The 23,235-nt window shown below is 43.5% G+C and overlaps 1 protein-coding gene across 1 annotated transcript; it reads right to left on the reverse strand.

The window, feature by feature from the left end:
* Positions 1-4,544: 4,544 nt before the first annotated feature.
* On the reverse strand, positions 4,545-6,266 carry LOC109743935 (chloroplast protein FOR GROWTH AND FERTILITY 2). The gene is made up of 2 exons (XM_020303030.4): positions 5,854-6,266; positions 4,545-5,718 (listed from the first exon to the last, which is right to left on the reverse strand). Exons 1-2 carry the CDS (start codon positions 6,259-6,261, stop codon positions 4,861-4,863), a joined length of 1,266 nt encoding a protein of 421 aa, XP_020158619.2. The 5' UTR covers positions 6,262-6,266; the 3' UTR covers positions 4,545-4,860.
* Positions 6,267-23,235: the final 16,969 nt, after the last annotated feature.

Here is a 23,235-nt window from a genome sequence, read left to right on the forward strand (position 1 = left end):
CTTAGTAGGTTCCTTCTCACAAAAGCGCAGTCTGGAACATATCTTATGAACAACATGATTGTACTCACCGATGGACTTGAAATCCTGAAGACGGAGATGAGTCCAATCATGGAGTGCTTCTGGCAGGACTACTGCCTTCTGCTGTTCATACCTCGTTTTGAGGGCCAGAAACAGAGTACTAGGAGATTCCTCCTGTAAATACTCAGACTTGAGATCTGGATGAATATGGTGCCTAATGATGAATAAGGCAGCATAGTTCTGCTGTTCTGTCAGCGGCGTGGCCCCAGCCGGGAGAGGAGTCTCCGGGGGTTGTATTGCACGCGCTATCCCACGGGACGCAAGACTGATCTTGATGTCCATAGCCCATGTAGGGTAATTGTGGCCATTGAGGGCAAGCTCCTCAAACTCTTTGGCAGTCATCTTTGCCTACATGGGAAAACCAGAGATAATTAATTTACAGGTGGTAAATTAAAAACCATCATGGTTCTGTAATAAGAATGCAAAAATTTGATACTCAAGCGTAAACTTGAAAAATTCTCAACCTCAATTGTGTGAACATAACACTCTGAAGATCATTTAGATCTCACAGTAATAGGCTATATCGCCATTACCTTGTGTATGCTACAATTCAGATATAAGGAATACACGTTGGAGGTAATCGCTTGTCGAGAATGACAAAGCGTAGACCTCACAGTAAGAGGGGATAATCTGCAAATGAGCAGTAGATCCCAACTCATTACCTTGTGATTCCAAATATAATGAGGGAGAAAAATATTCAAAAATTTGCAAGTTTGGTGTGCGAGAGAAGATGATCTCGATCGCTAAAACATGTTCAAGAGAACTTGATATGTGGTAAACACATGGAACATGTCATACTTCCCAGATGAAATCCGGTACTTTATTTATATTATCAATCCATTACATAATATAAACACATTAATAATTACACAAGTCCTAGTCAGATGTAATCTAGAACAGGACTAGAATGTAAGTAGCAGTCAAACTAGGTACTAAACAGTACTAAACATAGTCTAAAACTGCACTAATACAATAATTAGTACTAATGATCAATGAAACAGAGAAAAAAAATCATAGCCACCACGAGGACCCGAATGCGCCTGGGCCTAGGCTTGCACGGCCTTTGGCCAGCCCATCCGCCGCCGCACCGCATAAAGCAGAGGGGAGAGAGCTGTTACGGATACGGGTCGGATACTCCGACCCCCCCCACTGCTCGATCCCCACCCTCTGGTCACAGCGCCGCCGCGGGGAGGAGTGGCCGCTGCCGCATCCCTTCTTCTCCAGTGGTTACCGGCGCAGCCCCGCCGAGCTCTCCTCGTCCGAAGATGAGGCAACGACGACGGGGTCCAGGCGGACTCCTGGAGGCGCGGTGCTGGCGAGGCCGAGGCTCGCCGGAGCCCACGAGCCGGTGCGGCGGCCGGGACGGTGGTTGAGGGCTGCTACAACGCGCCCGAATAGGCGGCCGAAGCGCTGCTCAGTGCGGCTGCTCGACCCCGCGGCCGTCTCCTGTTGAGGCGTGGCGGTGGCGTCAGCGTCCTCCATGCCTGCTCCAAGGCGGACGACTCCGGAGGCACCGGTCGGCGCGGAGACGAAGGCGAGCGCCTCCTCCTCGTTCACGACGGCGCGCATCGGCACGGGGCAGTATCCGGGCGGGCCGTCGGCCTCGGCGGCGGGCGTTGGCGTCGACGACGCGAGCCACGCGGCCGGCAGAGGAGGTGGTGGAGGCGGAGATCCAGGGGGCGGTGCAGGCGCGGCTGCAGCCCTGTGCACCATGGAGGCGCTCGGGCCGGCCGCTAGCCAGGGGTCGAACCCCATGGGCGCTGGGCCACGGGCGCCGGGAGCACCATCGTGGGTGCGTCCAGGGGCGAGGGGAGCACCGCGGGGGGCGCGTCCAGCGGCGCGGTGGCGGCCAGGAGCGCCATGTCCAGCGGCGCGGCGGCCGAATCGACGGATGGCTTGCATCCGGCGACGGAAACGCCGGAGTCCACCCACTCCATGGTAACGACGACGGTATCGACGACCATCCTCGCGGATCAGGCGGAGGAAGAAGGAAACGAGGTTAGGCATCTCACCGGCGGCGAGTGCTCCCTCTCTTCTCCTTTCTCTGATGTTTCTTTTGCTCTCGCTGGCTGTTCTACGTGCGTGATAACGTGTTTGAGATCGAAAGTGAAATCTCTGTCTTGATTGATGGTTACAGGCGCTACTTATACCATCTGGAGAGACGCGATCGAAGGGAGGCGTCAGTTCCAGGGGGCAGGAGCGAGAAGCCGTCTGTGCGGGACAAACCGCACGACGGTTTGGGCAAGGGGAGATTTTCCCCTAATTACAAATTGTAATTAATTCTAACAGTTTCTTTCACTATCTCGGGCATTCGCGAAAACATGAAGAATGGCTGGATGTTTATTTTCCTGTAAAAACGGAGGTGGGACAAACTTTTCAGAGGATAGATTAAGGTCTCCTCTGATTCAAAGGAATTTTATAGGATTTCTGAAGGATTGAAATTGATTTTTTCTATGTTGGTTCTTTAATTTATAGGATTGAATCTCATAGGAATTTTTTCTATGAAATCTTTTGTACTACATTTCATAGGGAATCTAACATCCACTCCAACCTCTTTTTACAATTTCTTTGTTTTTCCTGTGCCACCAAACACTCATTGCTAATCCTAGTGGCTCCAACCCTATACTTTTCCTATTCCTATATTTTCAAAATCCTACGAATCAAAGAGGCCCTAAGACAGATTCCTACATGCCGAACCGGATAGAAGGTGCCGATTCCTCAGGAACGCCTTTCCTTTGATTTTTCTCTGCTTTTCTTGCGTACCGAACAGGGCCTTAGTGTGCTTTTGTTTTGCGGAAAAAGTTTCAATCTATTCATATTCAATCACGGCAGTACAGTGAACACCAGAAATAATAAAAGTTACGTCCAGATCTGTATACCCCCTAACGACGACTACAAACACTGAAGCGAGCCGAAGGCGCGCTGCCGTCATCATTCCTCTCTCATCAGAGCCGGACAAACTTGTTGTAATAGACAGTCGGGAAATCGTCGTGCTAAGGCCCCATAGGGCTACCGCACTAGAACAACAACCGCTAACACTGAAGAGTAGCGTAGATTGGAAGGATCCAACCCGAAGACACACGAACGTAGACGGACTACGACCAGATCAGAGCAACCAAGGATAGATCCGCCGGAGACACACCTCCACACGCCCAGTGATGATGCTAGACGCACCACCGGGACAGGGCTAGACATGGAGAATCTTATTCCATCTCCAGGGATCCACCACTGTCTGGTCTTTCTGAACAGGACACAAACCCTAACAAAACTCGAAGTAACATCTAAAACGAAGCACTCCCGCTGGTAAGGGCCGGGATCCACCGCGCCACCATTGCCCTAAGGCCTAGAGACGAGGCTGACCGGCGGCGGCGCCGACGGGAGGCAGAGGATCCCTAGATTTGTTTGTGGTGGTGGTGGTGGCGGGGGGGGGGGGGGGGGGGGGGGTTGAGTGGGAGGGAGGCGTCCGTGTTTTTCTATTAATGCGCTTTTGCCTACGAGGGAAGTTCTAGTATTGTCAACCGTGTGGTGCTACCCTGCTAGCAATATTAAGAGCAATTTCATTTTACTATGAATCAAAGGTGTGTCATCTAATCGAATCAAAAGAAAGATGTGTCACTAGATCAAAGTCCCCGAAAAGGTATGTCATTTTATCAAATTGCTTCAATATTAAGAGTGAGTGCGTAGGTCTCAGTCAATTGATAATTAACTGATTTTTAGTCCATTTACATAAATTTGTCTATACAAATATCAGAAAACACTCAATGCGTTTAAAAAAACCGTCATTTAGTAAAAAATACTGCAGTGTTTGTTTCTAGAGCTCAACAAATATATAAACTCGCACGGATCTCAATGTTATCGATGGTTCCGTGTGTCACATCATAAAACGTGATGGATGGAACATACAACTTGCATGGGTCTCAACGTCAGTCGACTGAGAATTAGCAAATCTGTAAAATTAACCCAAATGATAAGTGCCATACATGTGGCACGAAGCACTCCAGCTCTGACGTTTTCTACAACTAAAGTTGCCATCTAGAAAAAACTCAAAAGAAAACTGAAACTTGCCATCTAAAAAGAAAGTTAACATCCTCACGACACTAAACTTGCCATCCTCGCGTCTCTAAACTTGCTATCAAAATCGTTTGGAGTTGCCGTGTGTTCGTGTCACACGTATGTCACTTATCAAGGTCCAAAACTAATGCTTATAAAAAGTGATGGAGGGAGTATAAATCATGACATCTGTACGAATTTTAACTCTGGCATTTTTTCGTTCCACCAAGCCTTTCTCCCTTTTCGTACCAGAGACAAGAGAAATGAAGCAAGTACAAATTTTAAGCTACCACAAACCTCTGAAATTTGAAGAATACTCTAGAAGCTAAGGCTACGTTCAGGAACAATGTGCTAAGGTTGGTCCATGAAAAACCTCGTCACGGTACAAAAACGACAATTAACCAGAAGCAACCATCACAATAGGAAACGGGGCATTTCCTTGATTTCTTCGGGCCAATCGCTCAAGTAAAGTTGGTAGTGCATCCAGAATTCCAGATCATCATAACAACAATGGCGGCAAATTGCCACTCGTCTCAGCAGCAGCTAAGCAAATTCTAACATAAGATTTCCTTTCTTGAATCGTAAACTACATCCTAGTCGCTGCTGCTCGATCTCAAGAGGAAGGGCATGACGTAGCAAAATTTCCATGGCGGGTTCATTCGTTCGATTCGAAGCAAGGCAATGTCGTCGTTGTTGTTGCAGGCGCAGGGGATGATGATGATGATCAGTGGTTCAGTACAAGCTCACCCCGAAGGACTCGCTGACGATGATGGCGACCCCCATGGAGATGGCGACGAGGGAGGCCGCCCAGGTGAGCTTCTCCGTGATCCGGGGCACCCTCTCCTTGAGCGCCTCGGTGCAGGTGCCGATGAGCACGGTGTAGCTGGCCATGGACAGCACGGTGCCGACGAGGAACATGCCGAGGAAGGCGGCCCCCGCGGCGCGCGACGGCATGGCCAGCGCCGGCAGGATGATCATGAGCGCGTCCGGCTGCAGCCCGTGCACGATCCCCGTCGCGAACGTCGCGAAGCTGATCTCCTTCTTCTTGCCGCCGGCGCCCAGCAGCGCCTTCTCCAGCGCGTCGCTGTTGTTGCCGCCGTGCTGGTGCGCGCCGCCCTCGAGCGCCGCGGCGACGCAGGGCGCCGCCTGCGTGGCCTCCCGGATGCCGATGGCGCCGATGACGAGCAGGGTGAGGCCGACGACGCGGGTGCCCCAGGTGCGGAGCACCTCGATGTGGAGCCGGTCCTTGAGGCCGAGGAAGAGCAGGCCGAACATGACCTGGCCGGCGTCGTGGCCGCAGCCCCAGAGCGCGCCCACCGCCGCGCTCTCCACCGGCGACCGCCCGATGGAGAGCGGCGCCAGCGCGGCCAGGTGGTCCGGGCCCGAGAGCGTGTGCAGGCAGCCGGCCAGGAACCCCGTCCACGCGCTGCCCAGCAGCTCCGACTTGAAGATGCTCCGGCCCGCCGTGACGGCCGCCGAGTGGGAGTGCCTGTGCAGCGTCGAGGCCAGCGCCGGCGGCACCATGGACGACGGCCCGACTGCCGCCACCACCAGCGCCGCTACCAAGGCGACTGCCGCGGCCAACGCGACCTGTGGAATATTCCCGGCAAGAACGTAAATTTCGCCGCCTTATCATCCATTCCACCTCTGGCTCATCGTTCGTTTGTGGCCGAGAATTCAGGTTCAGGGAATGAAGGGAACAAAGCAGAGCACTGGCGCACTGACCTTCTGGAAGAAACGTGTGACTCCGGTGGCCGGAGCCTGCGCAGAGGCGTCGGCGGCCTCGTCATCTTGTTCCGGTGGGGCGGGATTGACGGCGCGGGAGGAGGCGGATGCCGCGGCGAGGAGGGACTGGGGCGGCCTGGGGAGGAGCGGCGCCAGAGGGTGCAGCCTGAGGCCGTGGAGGGGCACGAAGGACCTTGGCGCGGCGGTGGCGGGGAGGAGGTGGTTGTGGCCGCCGGCGCGGGGCCTGGCCCTGGAGGCGGCGGAGGAGGATGGCGCGCGGGTGAGGTGGAGCGGCGAAGAGATAAGCCTGTCCATTGCGGCTGCTCGTGCTGGGGTTTCGGTGTGGCTCAACGGAAGACAGATAATAATAAGTTTCAAAATCAAAAATGAAATAAGAATTGAAGACATATTTGGGGGGCTTTGGACGGGCCGGGTTGGCCGGCCATGTCTAACTGTTGCTGGGCTGAGATGGGCCTTTTTGGCAGTAGAAACTAATTTTCAGTGTCTTCTTTGTGGGACAGGGAAATAAGACCTTCTAACAAAAAGTCCATAATGGCTTTACCCCCTAAAAAAAGTCCATAGTCCGTAAAAAAAGTCCATATTTGTCTAAAAAAAAGTCCACATGTTGCTAAAAAAAGGGTCCATTTATACCCATAAAAAAGTACATATACATATTACCCTAAAAAGAGTCCATATTAGTTTGTGCAATGTAACATTTAAGATTATTTTTAAAAGTGCATTGTAACCGGTTGAAAAATGTTACTCATTTTTTTGTTGGATTTCACTCCACCCATGGTTGGGAAATAGTAATTCCTTGGGTCTACAACGATTTTGGATGATTATTTCACATGAGCACTCTGCAATTTGTATCTGGAAGGCTCACTACGAATCATATTATTGCTGCTTATGAATGTCCACATTTCATGAAGATGTGGTTTCATTTTCTATTGTCCCGGCTAGCAGGCTCCGACGGGAAATATTGTCCCTCCCCCGACAGGTTTGCTCACTAGATGCTGCAAGGTGCAAGCAATCCAGTTCCATCGAAACACATAGGGGCCGTTTGGTTATCTCCCAGAGCAGCCTTGCCAACCAGGGCATGCCAATTATCAGCGGACAAACTGGGTGCCGCTAGCTCCCGGCTTCCATCCAAACAGACCCCGGCACAAGCAAAAAGAGATGCATAATTAGAAAATCATCTTGTGAATTATGACCACCATGAAGCGGCTAGGTGAAGTACAAGTATATCAAATGTCACTTTGCTACTTGTAAGTTGCGTTGGAATTTGCCCGAAAAGGAGAGGATGATGCAGTACAGTAGAGATAAATATTTCCCTCAGTTATGAAACCAAGGTTATCAATCCAGTAAGAGAACCAAGCAACACTATGTAAACATCACTTGCACACAAACAACAAATACTTGCAACCCAACGCGTAGAGGGGTTGTCAATCCCTCAACGGTTATGAGCGAGATTAAATTGTATAGCTTTTGATAGATAGATCTGACAAAAATACAAAATAAAATAAATAAAAGAAAATCGCAGCATGATATTTTTAGTTTTAATATATGATAAAAGATAGACCCGGGGGCCATAGTTTTCACTAGAGACTTATCTCGAGAAAATAGCATACAGTGGGTAAACAAATTACTGTTGGGCAATTGATAGAAAAGCAAATAATTATGACGATATCCAAGGCAATGATCATACATAGGCATCACATCCAAAATTAGTAGACCGACTTCTTCCTGCATCTACTACTATTACTCCATACATCGACCGCTATCTGATGTCTACTACACAACCTTCTTTTTGTAGACGTTGTTGGGCCTCCAAGTGCAGAGGTTTGTAGGACAGTAGCAAATTTCCCTCAAGTGGATGACCTAAGGTTTATCATTCCGTGGGAGGCGTAGGATGAAGATGGTCTCTCTCAAACAACTCTGCAACCAAATAACAAAGAGTCTCTTGTGTCCTCAACACACACAATACAATGGTAAATTGTATAGGTGCACTAGTTCGGCGAAGAGATGGTGATACAAGTGCAATATGGATGGCAGATATAGGTTTTTATAATCTGAAATTATAAAAACAGCAAGGTAACTAATGATAAAAGTGAGCGAAAACGGTATTGCAATGCGTTGAAACAAGGCCTAGGGTTCATACTTTCACTAGTGCAAGTTCTCTCAACAAGGATAACATAATTAGATCATATAACTATCCCTCAACATGCAACAAAGAGTCACTCCAAAGTTACTAATAGCGGACAACAAACGAAGAGACTATTGTAGGGTAAGAAACCACCTCAAAGTTATTCTTTCCGATCAATCCATTGGGCTATTCCTATAAGTGTCACAAACAGCCCTAGAGTTCGTAGTAAAATAACACCTTAAGACACAAATCAACCAAAACCCTAATGTCACCTAGATACTCCAATGTCACCTCAAGTATCCGCGGGTATGATTATACGATATGCATCACACAATCTCAGATTCATCTATTCAACCAACACAAAGAACTTCAAAGAGTGCCCCTAAGTTTCTACCGGAGAGTCAAGACGAAAACGTGTGCCAACCCCTATGCATAGATTCCCAAGGTCACGGAACCCGCAAGTTGATCACCAAAAGATACATCAAGTGAATCAATAGAATACCCCATTGTCACCACGGGTATCCCACGCAAGACATACATCAAGTGTTCTCAAATCCTTAAAGACTCAATCCGATAAGATAACTTCAGAGGGAAAACTCAATCCATTACAAGAAAGTAGAGGGGGAGAAACATCATAAGATCCAACTATAGTAGCAAAGCTCGCGGTACATCAAGATCGTGCCAAATCAAGAACACGAGAGAGAGAGAGAGAGAGAGAGAGAGAGAGAGAGAGAGAGAGAGAGAGAGAGAGAGAGATCAAACACATAGCTACTGGTAGATACCCTCAGCCCCGAGGGTGAACTACTCCCTCCTCGTCATGGAGAGCGTCGGGATGATGAAGATGGCCACCGGTGATGGATCCCCCCTCCAGCAGGGTGCCGAAACAGGGTCCCGATTGGTTTTTGGTGGCTACAGAGGCTTGCGGCGGCGAAACTCCCCATCTAGGTTTCTTTTCGGGGGTTTGTGTATTTATAGGAATTTTTGGCGTCGGTCTCACGTCAGGGGGGGGGGGGGGTCTTCGAGTCATCCACGAGGCAGGGGAGCGCGCCCTCCACCCTCGTGGATGGCTCGGGACTCTTCTGGCCCAACTGTTTTACTCCAGGGGCTTCTTTTGGTCCATAAAAAAACATCAAAAATTGGCATGTCAATTGGACTCCGTTTGGTAGTCCTTTTCTGTAAAACTCGAAAACAAGAAAAAAACAAAAACTGGCACTGGGCTCTAGGTTAATAGGTTAGTCCCAAAAATCATATAAAATAGCATATAAATGCATATAAAACATCCAAGATGGATAATATGATAGCATGGAACAATAAAAAATTATAGATACGTTGGAGACTGATGTCTACTACTCAACCTTCTTCTTGTAGACGTTGTTGGGCCTCCAAGTGCAGAGGTTTGTAGGACAGTAGCAAATTTCTCTCAAGTGGATGACCTAAGGTTTATCAATCCGTGAGAGGCGTAGGATGAAGATGGTCTCTCTCAAACAACCCTGCAACCAAATAACAAAGAGTCTCTTGTGTCCCCAACACACCCAATACAATGGTAAATTGTATAGGTGCACTAGTTCGGCGAAGAGATGATGATACAAGTGCAATATGGATGGTAGATATAAGTTTTTGTAACCTGAAAATATAAAAACAGCAAGGTAACAAGTAATAAAAGTGAGCGTAAATGGTATTGCAATGCTAGGAAGCAAGGCCTAGGGTTCATACTTTCACTAGTGCAAGTTCTCTCAACAATAATAACATAATTGGATCATATAACTATCCCTCAACATGCAACAAAGAGTCACTCCAAAGTCACTAATAGCAGAGAACAAACGAAGAGATTATTGTAGGGTACAAAACCACCTCAAAGTTATCCTTTCTGATCGATCTATTCAAGAGTCTATAGTAAAATAACAAGAAGCTATTCTTTCCGTTCGATCTATCCTAGAGTTCGTACTAGAATAACACCTTAAGACACAAATCAACCAAAACCCTAATGTCACCTAGATACTCCAATGTCACCTCAAGTATCCGTGGGTATGATTATACGATATGCATCAGACAATCTTAGATTCATCTATTCAAACCAACACAAAGAACTTCAAATAGTGCCCCAAAGTTTGTGCCAACCCCTATGCATAGATTCCCAAGGTCACGGAACCCGCAAGTTGATCACCAAAACATACATCAAGTGAATCAATACAAGACATACATCAAGTGTTCTCAAATCCTTAAAGACTCAATCCGATAAGATAACTTCGAAGGGAAAACTCAATCCATTACAAGAGAGTAGAGGGGGAGAAACATCATAAGATCCAACTATAATAGCAAAGCTCGCGATACATCAAGATCGTGCCAAATCAAGAACATGAGAGAGAGAGAGATCAAACACATAGCTACTAGTAGATACCCTCAGCCCCGAGGGTGAACTACTCCCTCCTCGTCATGGAGAGCGCCGAGATGATGAAGATGGCCACCGGTGAGGGATCCCCCCTCCGGCAGGGTGCCGGAACAGGGTCCCGATTGGTTTTTGGTGGCTAAAAAGGCTTGCGGCGGCGGAACTCCCAATCTAGGTTATGTTCTGGGGGGTTTCTGTATATATAAGAGGTTTTGGCGTCGGGAACAAGTCAGGGGGGTCTCCGAGGCGGCCACGAGGTAGGGGGTGCGCCCAAGGGGGTAGGGCGCGCCCCCCACCCTCGTGGTGGCCTCGGGACTCTTCTGGCCCATCTCCGGTACTCCGTGGGCTTCTTCTGGTCCAAAAATAATCTCCGTCAAATTTCAGGTCAATTGGACTCTGTTTGGTTTTCCTTTTCTGCAATACTCAAAACAAGGAAAAAACAGAAACTGGCATTGGGCTCTAGGTTAATAGGTTAGTCCCAAAAATCATATAAAATAGCATATAAATGCATATAAAACATCCTAGATGGATAATATAATAGCATGGAACAATCAAAAATTATAGATACGTTGGAGACGTATCAGAGACGTATCAAGCATCCCCAAGCTTCATTCCTTCTCGTCCCCGAGTAGGTAAATGATAAAAACAGAATTTTTGATGTGGAATGCTACCTAACATATTTATCAATGTAATCTTCTCTATTGTGGCAAGAATATTTAGATCCATAAGATTCAAAACAAAAGTTTAATATTGACATAAAAACAGTAATACTTCAAGCACACGAACAAAGCAATCATCTCTTCTCAAAATAACATGGCCAAAGAAAGCTATCCCTACAAAATCATATAGTCTGGCTATGCTCTATCTTCATCACACAAAATATTTAAATCATGCACAACCCCGGTTTCAGCCAAGCAATTATTTCATACTTTAGTATTCTCAAACTTTTTTCAACTTTCACGCAACACATGAGCGTGAGCCATGGACATAGCACTATAGGTGGAATAGAATTGTGGTTGTGGAGAAGATAGTCTCACATCAACTAGGCGTATCAATGGGCTATGGAGATGCCCATCAATAGATATCAATGTGAGTGAGTAGGGATTGCCATGCAACGGATGCACTAGAGCTATAAGTGTATGAAAGCTCAAAAAGAAACTAAGTGGGTGTGCATCCAACTTGCTTGCTCATGAAGACCTAGGGCATTTGAGGAAGCCCATCGTTGGAATATACAAGCCAAGTTCTATGATGGAAAATTCCCACTAGTATATGAAAGTGACAACACAAGAGGCTCTCTATTATGAAGATCATGGTGCTACTTTGAAGCACAAGTGTGGTAAAAGGATAGTAGCATTTCCCCTTCTCTCTTTTTCTCTCATTTTTTTGGGGGGCCTCTCTTTTTTTTGGCCTATTTTTTTTTCGTCCGGAGTCTCAACCCGACTTGTGGGGGAATCATAGTCTTCATCATCCTTTCCTCACTGGGGCAATGCTCTAATAATGATTATCATCACACTTTTATTTACTTACAACTCAAGAATTACAACTCAATACTTAGCACAAAATATGACTCTATATGAATGCCTCCGGCAGTGTACCAGGATGTGCAATGACTCAAGAGTGACATGTATGAAAGAATTATGAAAGGTGGCTTTGCCAAAAATACGATGTCAACTACATGATCATGCAAAGCAATATGACAATGATGAAGCGTGTCATAATAAACGGAACGGTGGAAAGTTGCATGGCAATATATCTCGGAATGGCTATGGAAATGCCATAATAGGTAGGTATGGTGGCTGTCTTGAGGAAGGTATATGGTGGGTGTATGGTACCGGCGAAAGTTGCGCGACACAAGAGAGGCTAGCAATGGTGGAAGGGTGAGAGTGCGTATAATCCATGGACTCAACATTAGTCATAAAGAACTCATATACTTATTGCAAAAATCTACAAGTCATCAAAACAAAGTACTACACGCATGCTCCTAGGGGAAGGGTTGGTAGGAGTTAACCATCGCGCGATCCCGGCCTCCACTCATAAGGAAGATAATCAATAAATACCTCATGCTCCAACTTCATCACATAACGGTTCACCATACGTGCATGCTACGGGAATCACAAACTTTAACACAAGTATCTCTCAAATTCACAACTACTCCACTAGCATGACTCTAATATCACCATCTTCATATCTCAAAACAATCATAAAGAATCAAACTTCTCATAGTATTCAATGCACTTTATATGAAAGTTTTTATATCCCTCTTGGATGCCTATCATATTAGGACTAAATTCATAACCTAAGCAAATTACCATGCTGTTTAAGACTCTCAAAATAATATAAGTGAAGCATGAGAGTTCATCAATTTCTTCAAAATAAAACCACCGTCGTGCTCTAAAAAGATATAAGTGAAGCACTAGAGCAAATGACAAACTACTTCGAAATATATAAGTGAAGATCAATGAGTAGTCGAATAATTATGCAACTATGTGAAGACTCTCTAACATTTAATAATTTCAGATCTTGGTATTTTATTCAAACATCAAGCAAAACAAAAGAAAATAAAATGACGCTCCAAGCAAAACACATATCATGTGGTGAATAAAAATATAGCTCCAAGTAACGTTACCAATGAACGAAGACGAAAGACGGGATGCCTTCCGGGGCATCCCCAAGCTTAGGCTCTTAGTTGTCCTTGAATATTACCTTGGGGTGCCTTGGGCATCCCCAAGCTTAGGCTCTTGCCACTCCTTATTCCATAGTCCATCGAATCTTTAGCCAAAACTTGAAAACTTCACAACACAAAACTCAACAGAAAACTCGTAAGCTCCGTTAGTATAAGGAAATAAAATCACCACTTTTGGTACTGTTGTGAACTCATTCTTTATTTATATTGGTGTAATATCTACTGTATTCCAACTTCTCTATGGTTCATACCCTCCGATACTACTCATAGATTCATCAAAATAAGCAAACAACACATAGAAAACAGAATCTGTCAAAAACAGAATAGTCTGTAGTAATCTGTAACTCTCGAATACTTCTGTAACTCCAAAAATTCTGAAATAAATTGGTGGACGTGAGGAATTTGTCTATCAATCTTCTGCAAAAAGAATCAACTTAAAAGCACTCTTCTGTCAAAATGATAGCTAATCTCGTGAGCGCAAAGTTTCTATTTTTTACAGCAAGATCACATTAACTTTCACCCAAGTCTTCCCAAAGGTTCTACTTGGCACTTTATTGAAACAAAAGCTATAAAACATGATTAATACAGTAGATTAATCATTTGTACACACAAAAACAGTAGGGTAAATATTGGATTGTCTCCCAACAAGTGCTTTTCTTTAATGCCTTTTTAGCTAGGCATGACGATTTCAATGATGCTCACATAAAAGATAAGAATTGAAACATAAAGAGAGCATCTGAAGAATATGACTAAGACATTTAAGCCTAACCCACTCCCTATGCATAGGGATTTTGTGATCAAACAATTTATGGGAACAATAATCAACTAGCATAGGAAGACAAAACAAGCATAACTTCAAAACTTTAAACACATAGAGAGGAAACTTGATATTATTGCAATTCCTACAAGCATATATTCCTCCCTCATAATAATTTTCAGTAGCATCATGAATAAATTCAACAATATAACCATTACATAAAGCATTCTTTTCATGAGCTACAAGCATAGAAAATTTACTACTCTCCACATAAGCAAAATTCTTCTCATTCGGAATAGTGGGAGTATCATAAGAAACTCGAATACTATAAATTGTTTCCACATTAAAAGAGTAAAGTTCAGAAAAAGGGTAATCATAATCATGACAAGTTTTATAAATATAATCATCACTACTTTTTATAGCATAAGTATCATCACAATAATTATCATAAGTAGCAACTTTGTTCTCATCATAATCGATTGAAACCTCTTCCAAGATAGTGGAATCATTACTAAATAAAGTCATGACCTCTCCAAATCCACTTTTATAATTATCACAATAAGATTCAACACCCTCCAAAATAGTGGTATCATTACTTCCTAAAGTTGGCACTCTTCCAAACCCACTTTCATTAATATAATCATCATAAGTACTCCCTCCGTTCCGAATTACTTGTCTTCGATTTGTCTAGATACGGGTGTATCTAGCACTAAAATGAGTCTAGATGCATCCGTATCTAGACAAATCTAAGACAACTAATTCGGAACGGAGGGAGTAGGAGGCATGCTATCATCATAATAAATTTGCATATCAAAACTTGGGAGACTAAAAATATAATATTCATTAAACATAGCATCCTAAAGCTTGGGAGAAACATTAATTGCAGCAAATAAATTCTCAAACATGTCATTCTCATCAAACATAGCATCCCCAAGCTTGGGCCTTTGCATATCATAAGCATAATCACTCTCATCATTAATAGTATGGATAGCACCAATAGTATAGAGGGATACCTTTTTACCTTTGCTTCTCCGTATTTTCTTTTTCTTCTTGACATTATGTGTGGGTTTAATCCTCTTTTTGGAGCTCCTTATTAATTTGATTGGTTGAATAGAAGGCTCCTCCTTGTTACCTGATTCAACATAAAAAATAATAGGAGGATATTGGGAAGTCTCTTCCCTTTCATTAGTATTCTCTTCATCTTCTATTTGTTTTCTTGTCTTTATGTAATTGGCAATATAACGATTTTCAATGCAATTCACCGCACAATACATATAAATTTCCTCTAGATCAATATCAAGAAATTTCTCAAGGTTATATTTTGGAATATCCTTAGTTATATGTTTCATTTCTTCATAACCCAAAAGCAAACTAAGTTCATTATGATGTGCAAGGGAAATCAAGTCATCATAATTTTTGGACACGATTCGATCATGAAACAATTTGCATTGGAGATTTAAATGATCACGTTCATTGCAAAGTTCAAAAGGATGGAAAAGAAATTTTAAATTTTTAGCACAAACATCTAGCCTCTCTTGCAACCATTTAGGTTCTAAATACTTATGCCTCTCGCAAAATCTATCTACCCTATTTGGTGTGTACTTGCAAACTCTATGCACTCCACAAAAGTTGACATGCTTATAAGAGACATTTTTATCATGACTAGTGCAATCATCATTAGTACTATGGATATTCAAAGAGTTCATACTAACAACATTGCAATCATGCTCAACATTCAAAGATCTAGTGCCAAACATTTTATTGCATTCTTCTTCTAAAGCTTTGGCACAATTATCAGAATCCTTAATTTCATGAAAGACATTAAAAAGATGGAGCATATGTGGCAACCTCAATTCCATTTTTTTGTAATTTCCTTTTATAAACTAAACTAGTGATAAAACAAGAAACTAAAAGATTCAATTGCAAGATCTAAAGATATACCTTCAAGCACTAACATCCCCGGCAACGGCGCCAGAAAAGAGCTTGATGTCTACTACACAACCTTCTTCTTGTAGACGTTGTTGGGCCTCCAAGTGCAAAGGTATGTAGGACAGTAGCGAATTTCCCTCAAGTGGATGACCTAAGGTTTATCAATCCGTCGGAGGCGTAGGATGAAGATGGTCTCTCTCAAACAACCCTGCAACCAAATAACAAAGAGTCTCTTGTGTCCCCAACACACCCAATACAATGGTAAATTGTATAGGTGCACTAGTTCGGCGAAGAGATGGTGATACAAGTGCAATATGGATGGTAGATATAGGTTTTTATAATCTAAAATTATAAAAACAGCAAGGTAACTAATGATAAAAGTGAGCGAAAACGGTATTGCAATGCGTTGAAACAAGGCCTAGGGTTCATACTTTCACTAGTGCAAGTTCTCTCAACAAGGATAACATAATTAGATCATATAGCTATCCCTCAACATGCAACAAAGAGTCACTCCAAAGTCACTAATAGCGGAGAACAAATGAAGAGATTATTGTAGGGTACGAAACCACCTCAAAGTTATTCTTTCTGATCAATCCATTGGGCTATTCCTATAAGTGTCACAAACAACCCTAGAGTTCGTAGTAAAATAACACCTTAAGACACAAATCAACCAAAACCCTAATGTCACCTAGAAACTCCAATGTCACCTCAAGTATCCGCGGGTATGATTATACGATATGCATCACACAGATTCATCTATTCAACCAACACAAAGAACTTCAAAGAGTGCCCCTAAGTTTCTACCTGAGAGTCAAGATGAAAACGTGTGCCAACCCCTATGCATAGATTCCCAAGGTCACGGAACCCGCAAGTTGATCACCAAAACATACATCAAGTGAATCAATAGAATACCCCATTTTCACCATGGGTATCCCACGCAAGACATACATCAAGTGTTCTCAAATCCTTAAAGACTCAATCCGATAAGATAACTTCAAAGGGAAAACTCGATCCATTACAAGAAAGTTGAGGGGGAGAAACATCATAAAATCCAACTATAGTAGCAAAGCTCACAGTACATCAAGATCCTGCCAAATCAAGAACACGAGAGAGAGAGAGAGAGAGATCAAACACATAGCTACTAGTACATACCCTCAGCCCCGAGGGTGAACTACTCCCTCCTCGTCATGGAGAGCGCCGGGATGATGAAGATGGCCACCGGTGATGGATCCCCCTTCGGTAGGGTGCCAGAACAGGGTCCCGATTGGTTTTTGGTGGCTACATAGGCTTGCGGCGGCGGAACTCCCCATCTAGGTTTCTTTTCTGGGAGTTTCTGTATTTATAGGAATTTTTGGCGTCGGTCTCACGTCAGGGGGTCTCCGAGCCATCCACGAGGCAGGGGGCGCGCCTAGGGGTCGTGGATGGCTCGGGACTCTTTTGGCCTAACTATTTTACTCTGGGGCTTCTTTTGGTCCATTAGAAATCATCAAAAATTGGCACGTCAATTGGACTCCGTTTGGTATTCCTTTTCTGTAAAACTCAAAAACAAGGAAAAAACAGAAACTGGCACTGGACTCTAGGTTAATAGGTTAGTCCCAAAAATCATATAAAATAGCATATCAATGCATATCAAACATCCAAGATGGATAATATAATAGCATGGAACAGTAAAAAAATTATAGATACATTGGAGACGTATCACTATCCAGCATGCATCTAGTGTATTAAGTCCATAGAAAAACGGAGTAATGCTTTAATGCTTTAAGCAAGATGACATGATGTAGACAAGATAAACTCACGTATGAATAAACCCCATCACATATTTCGTGGACTCCTTGGTAAGTTTCCTGAATTTAGAGTATTTAATTATTTATAGAGCGGAGTTAGGTCAAAAGGAGGCTTGTGGGCCCCATAATGTACCAGGGCGCGCCCCAAGCCCCAGTCGCACTCTGGTGCCCAGTGGGCCACTCCTTCATCTTCTCGTTCCTCCCTGAAGCTTCCAGGGTCTCTTATTGCCAGAAAAAAATCTCCAATTTTTTTTGTGGCATTTGGACTTCGTTTGGTATTGATATTCTGCAAAGTAAAAAACAAGCAAAAAGCTGGGCCCTAAGTTAGTAGTTTAGTCTCAAAAAATTATATAAAGTTGCTTGTAAATGTATATAAAACATCCAAGATTGATACTATAATAGTATGGAACAATCAAAAATTATAGATACGTTGGAGACGTATCAAGCATCCCCAAGCTTAATTCATGCTCGTCCTCGAGTAGGTAAATGATAAAAACACAATTTTTGATGTGGAATGCTACCTAACATATTCATCATACATTCTTTTCTTTGTAGCACGGACATTTATACTTGAATGATTCAAAGCAATAGTCTATAATTTGACATGAAAACATCAATACTCAAGCATATCAACAAGCAACCATGTCTTTCAAAATATCAATGCTAAAGAAAGCTATCCCTAGCCATTATGCTCAATCATTGATCCATTCATGAAACACACTCAAATATTAGCTACATCCAATGCACAAGTATGACAATAGTGTTCCCTAGTTGGTGCTTTATAAATGAAGATGGAGACTCAAAATAAAAATAAAAATTGCATAAAAGTTAATAGATAGGCCCTTCGCAGAGGCAAGCAGAGATTTGTAAAGGTGCCAGAGGCATACTTTATAAATTGAGAGATATAATTATTAGAGGCATGCTTTATAAATTGAGAGATATAATTATTTGAGAGGCATGCTTTTCCTGTCAATCAAAATGGCCGAATTTCAAATATCTTCCATGTTAGACAAATCATAGGCGGTTCCCAAACAGAAAGTAAAGTTTATTTCATTTCCACCATTCTTACACAATCCATGGCTAGCCGTATCCACGGGTGCCTTCCATACCAACACTTTCAAAGGAATTTATTATGAACAACATTTTTTTTTCATTTCGGGACTAGGCATCCCTATTACCTGCCACACTCTCGTGCAATGACAAGTGAATAAACACTCATCGGGAGAATAAAATACCTAACATGGAAAATATTGCCCACCCCCTGCCGCTTCATGAGCGGTACGTGCACAAAAACGGAAATTCATTTTGAAAATTAAAGTTGGCACATACAAATTTACTTGGAACAGCATGGAAATACCACATATAGGTAGGTATGGTGTACTCATTTGGCACAACTTTGGTTTAAGGAATTGGATGCACAAGCAGCATTCCCGCTTAGTACAAATGAAGGCTAGCAAATAGATTGAGAAGCGACCAACCAAAAATTGAAAACGGTCATAAACACACATTAAACATAACTAACACTGAATAATGCTCCACAAGTAGGATATAACTTCGTTGCATAACTATTGACTTTCGTGCTTGCATAGGGGATCACAAACCTTAACACCAATATTCTCACTAAAGCATAATTACTCACCAACATGAGTCACATATCACTATCTTCATATGCAAAACTATTGCAAGAAATCAAGTTTATAATATCCAATGATCTTCATGAAAGTTTTTATTATATCCCTCTTGAATATTCATCACTTTGGGACCAAATTCATATCTCGTGCAAATTACCATTACTATTATCAACTCTCAAAAGATTTAAGTGAAGCACGAGAGCATAAATATTTCTTTAAAATTTATCATATCAACTCTCAAAATAATATAAGTGGAGTATGAGAGCATATTTCTTCAAAATATAATCACCACCGTGCTAAAAAACAATTAAGTGAAGCACTAGAGCAATTGCCTAGCTCAAAATTTTAAGTGCAGCACATAGAGCAATTCTAACAAATCATGATAACAAATGGCTCTCTCAAATAGGTGTGCCCAGCAAGGATGATTGTGACAAACTAAAAAGAAAAACAAGCAAAGACTCATCTAGTACAAGACGCTCCAAGCAAAACTCATGATATGTGACGAATAAAAATATAGCTCCAAGTAAAATTACCAATGGTCGTTATAAGAAAGAGGGGATGCCTTCCGGGGCATCCCCAAGCTTAGTTGCTTGGGAGTCCTTGAGTATTACCTTGGGGTGCCTTGGGCATCCCCAAGCTTATGCTCTTTCCACTCCTTATTCCTTCATCCATCGTGATCTCACCCAAAACTTGAAAACTTCAATCATACAAAACTTAAAAAAACCTTCGTGAGATCCGTTAGTACAATAAAGCAAATCACCAATTTAAGTATTGTTTTAAACCCATTCATATTTTGTTATTATATTATACCTACTGTATTCTAACTTTACCATGGCTTATACCCCCGATACAATTCATAGATTCATCAAAATAAGCACACAATGCAACGAAAACATAATCTATCAAAAAACGGAACAATCTGTAGCAATATGAACAATGACCATACTTCTATAACTCTAAAAATTCTGAAAAAATACGACACCATGGGAAATTTGTATATCAATTATGTGTAAAATATTCATAGCAAAAGCACGTTTCTGTGAATTTATAAAATTCCAGAACTGGGCGCAAAAGTTTCTGTTTTTTAACAGAATCAAGTTAACTATCACCCAAACCATCCTAAAGGCTTTACTTGGCACAAACACTACTTAAAACATAAAAACCACAATCATAACAGTAGCATAATTGTGTGCTTATTGAAAACCAGAAAAAGATAACTATTGGGCTATCTCTCGATAAGCTCTTTCTTTATAGCCATGAAGATAGGCTTGAGATTTTATTGATGCTCACATGAAACATAGTAATTGAAACGCAAAGAGAGCATAATAAAACATGTGACAAACACATTTAAGTCTAACATACTTCCTATGCATAGGAATTTTATAAGCAAACAAATTATCAATACAAGAAATATCTAGCATATGCACAGGAGAGGAATAAAACATTGTCAATCTCAACATAACGAGAGGTAATTTAGTAACATGAAAATTTCTACAGCCATATTTTCCTCTCTCATAATTATTACATGTAGGATCTTAATCAAATTCAATAATATAGCTATCATACAAAATGTTCTCTTCATGATCCACATGCATAAACTGTTGGAAATATGCCCTAGAGGCAATAATAAAATGGTTATTATAATATTTCCTTGTTCATGATAATTGTCTATTGTTCATGCTATAATTGTGTTATCCGGAAATCCTAATACATGTGTGAATACATAGACCACAACATGTCCCTAGTGAGCCTCTAGTTGACTAGCTCGTTGATCAATAGATGGTTACGGTTTCCTGACCATGGACATTGGATGTCGTTGATAACGGGATTACATCATTAGGAGAATGATGTGATGGACAAGACCCAATCCTAAGCATAGCACAAGATCGTGTAGTTCGTCTGCTAAAGCTTTTCTAATGTCAAGTATCATTTCCTTAGACCATGAGATTGTGCAACTCCCGGATACCGTAGGAATGCTTTGGGTGTACCAAACGTCGCAACGTAACTGGTTGACTATAAAGGTGCACTACAGGTATCTCCGAAAGTGTCTGTTGGGTTGGCACGAATCGAGACTGGGATTTGTCACTCCATATGACGGAGAGGTGTCTCTGGGCCCACTCGGTAAGACATCATCGTAATGAGCTCAATGTGACTAAGGGGTTGGTCACGGGATGATGTGTTACGGAACGAGTAAAGAGACTTGCCGTAACGATATTGAACAAGGTATCGGTATATCGACGATCGAATCTCGGGCAAGTGTTATACCGGTAGACAAAGGGAATCGTATACGGGATTGATTGAATCCTTGACATCGTGGTTCATCCGATGAGATCATCGTGGAACATGTGGGAGCCAACATGGGTATCCAGATCCCGCTGTTGGTTATTGGCCGGAGAGATGTCTCGGTCATGTCTGCATAGTTCCCGAACCCGTAGGGTCTACACACTTAAGGTTCGATGACGCTAGGGTTATAGGGAATAGATGTACGTGGTTACCGAATGTTGTTCGGAGTCCCGGATGAGATCTCGGACGTCACGAGGATTTCCGGAATGGTCCGGAGGTGAAGATTTATATATGGGAAGTCCAGTTTCAGTCACCAGAAAGGTTTCGGGGTTTATCGGTATTGTACCGGGACCACCGAAGGGGTTCCGGGGGTCCACCGGGAGGGTCCACCTGCCCCGAAGGACCTAATGGGCTGTAGTTGGGTGGGAACCAGCCCCTTAGTGGGCTGGTGCGCCCCCCCCCCCAAGGGTCCAAGGCGCCTAGGGTTGGAAACCCTAGGGGGCCGCTGCCCCCCCGGGGGGCGGGCACCCCCCAGTTGGAAACCCTAAGGGGGCCACTGCCCCCCCGAGGGGCCGCCACCCCGGGGGCAGCCGCCCCTCCTCTAGATGGATCTAGGGGGCCGGCCCCCCTCCCCTTCCCCTATATATAGTGGGGGTTTTGGGGCTGCCAGAGACACGAGTCTCCCTCTCTCTTGGCGCAACCCTACCCCTCTCCCTCCTCGTCTCTCGCAGTGCTTGGCAAAGCCCTGCTAGAGTGCCACGCTCCTCCACCACCACCACGCCGTCGTGCTGCTGCTGGACGGAGTCTTCCCCAACCTCTCCCTCTCTCCTTGCTGGATCAAGGCGCGGGAGACGTCACCGGGCTGCACGTGTGTTGAACGCGGAGGCACCGTTGTTCGGTGCTTAGATTGGATTCGGCCGTGATCTGAATCGCTTCGTGTACGACTCCACCGACCGCGTTCTTGCAATGCTTCCGCATCGCGATCTTCAAAGGTATGAAGATGCACTCCCCTCTCGTTGCTAATAAGCTCCATAGATTGATCTTGGTGATGCGTAGAATTTTTTTAATTTCTGCAACGATCCCCAACAGTGGCATCATGAGCTAGGTCTATGCGTAGTTTCTATGCACGAGTAGAACACAAGTTGTTGTGGGCGTCGATTTTGTCAATTTACTTTCCGTTACTAGTCTTATCTTGATTCGGCGGCATCGTGGGATGAAGCGGCCCGGACCGACCTTACACGTACGCTTACGTGAGACAGGTTCCACCGACTGACATGCACTAGTTGCATAAGGTGGCTAGCGGGTGTCTGTCTCTCCCACTTTAGTCGGATCGGATTCGATGAAAAGGGTCCTTATGAAGGGTAAATAGAAATTGGCATATCATGTTGTGGTTTTGGCGTAGGTAAGAAACGTTCTTGCTAGAAACCTATAGCAGCCACGTAAAATTTGCAACAACAATTAGAGGACGTCTAACTTGTTCTTGCAGCATATGCCGTGTGATGTGATATGGCCAGAAGGATGTGATGAATGATATATGTGATGTATGAGATTGATCATGTTCTTGTAATAGGAATCACGACTTGCATGTCGATGAGCATGACAACCGGCAGGAGCCATAGGAGTTGTCTTAATTTATTGTATGACCTGCGTGTCAATGAAAACGCCATGTAATTACCTTACTTTATTGCTAACCATTAGCCATAGTAGTAGAAGTAATAATTGGCGAGACAACTTCATGAAGACACGATGATGGAGATCATGGTGTCATGCCGGTGACGATGAT

This window comes from Aegilops tauschii, chromosome 7 (genome assembly GCF_002575655.3).
Source record: "Aegilops tauschii subsp. strangulata cultivar AL8/78 chromosome 7, Aet v6.0, whole genome shotgun sequence".
NCBI classification, from domain to species: Eukaryota; Viridiplantae; Streptophyta; class Magnoliopsida; order Poales; family Poaceae; genus Aegilops; species Aegilops tauschii.

Bases quoted from the DNA above. Each gene is read 5' to 3' on its own strand.
- LOC109743935 (XM_020303030.4), bottom strand. From the start codon at position 6,261: ATGTCTTCAATTCTTATTTCATTTTTGATTTTGAAACTTATTATTATC. The intron at 5,719-5,853 runs GTCAGTGCGCCA...AATATTCCACAG, and splicing joins TCACACGTTTCTTCCAGAAG to GTCGCGTTGGCCGCGGCAGT.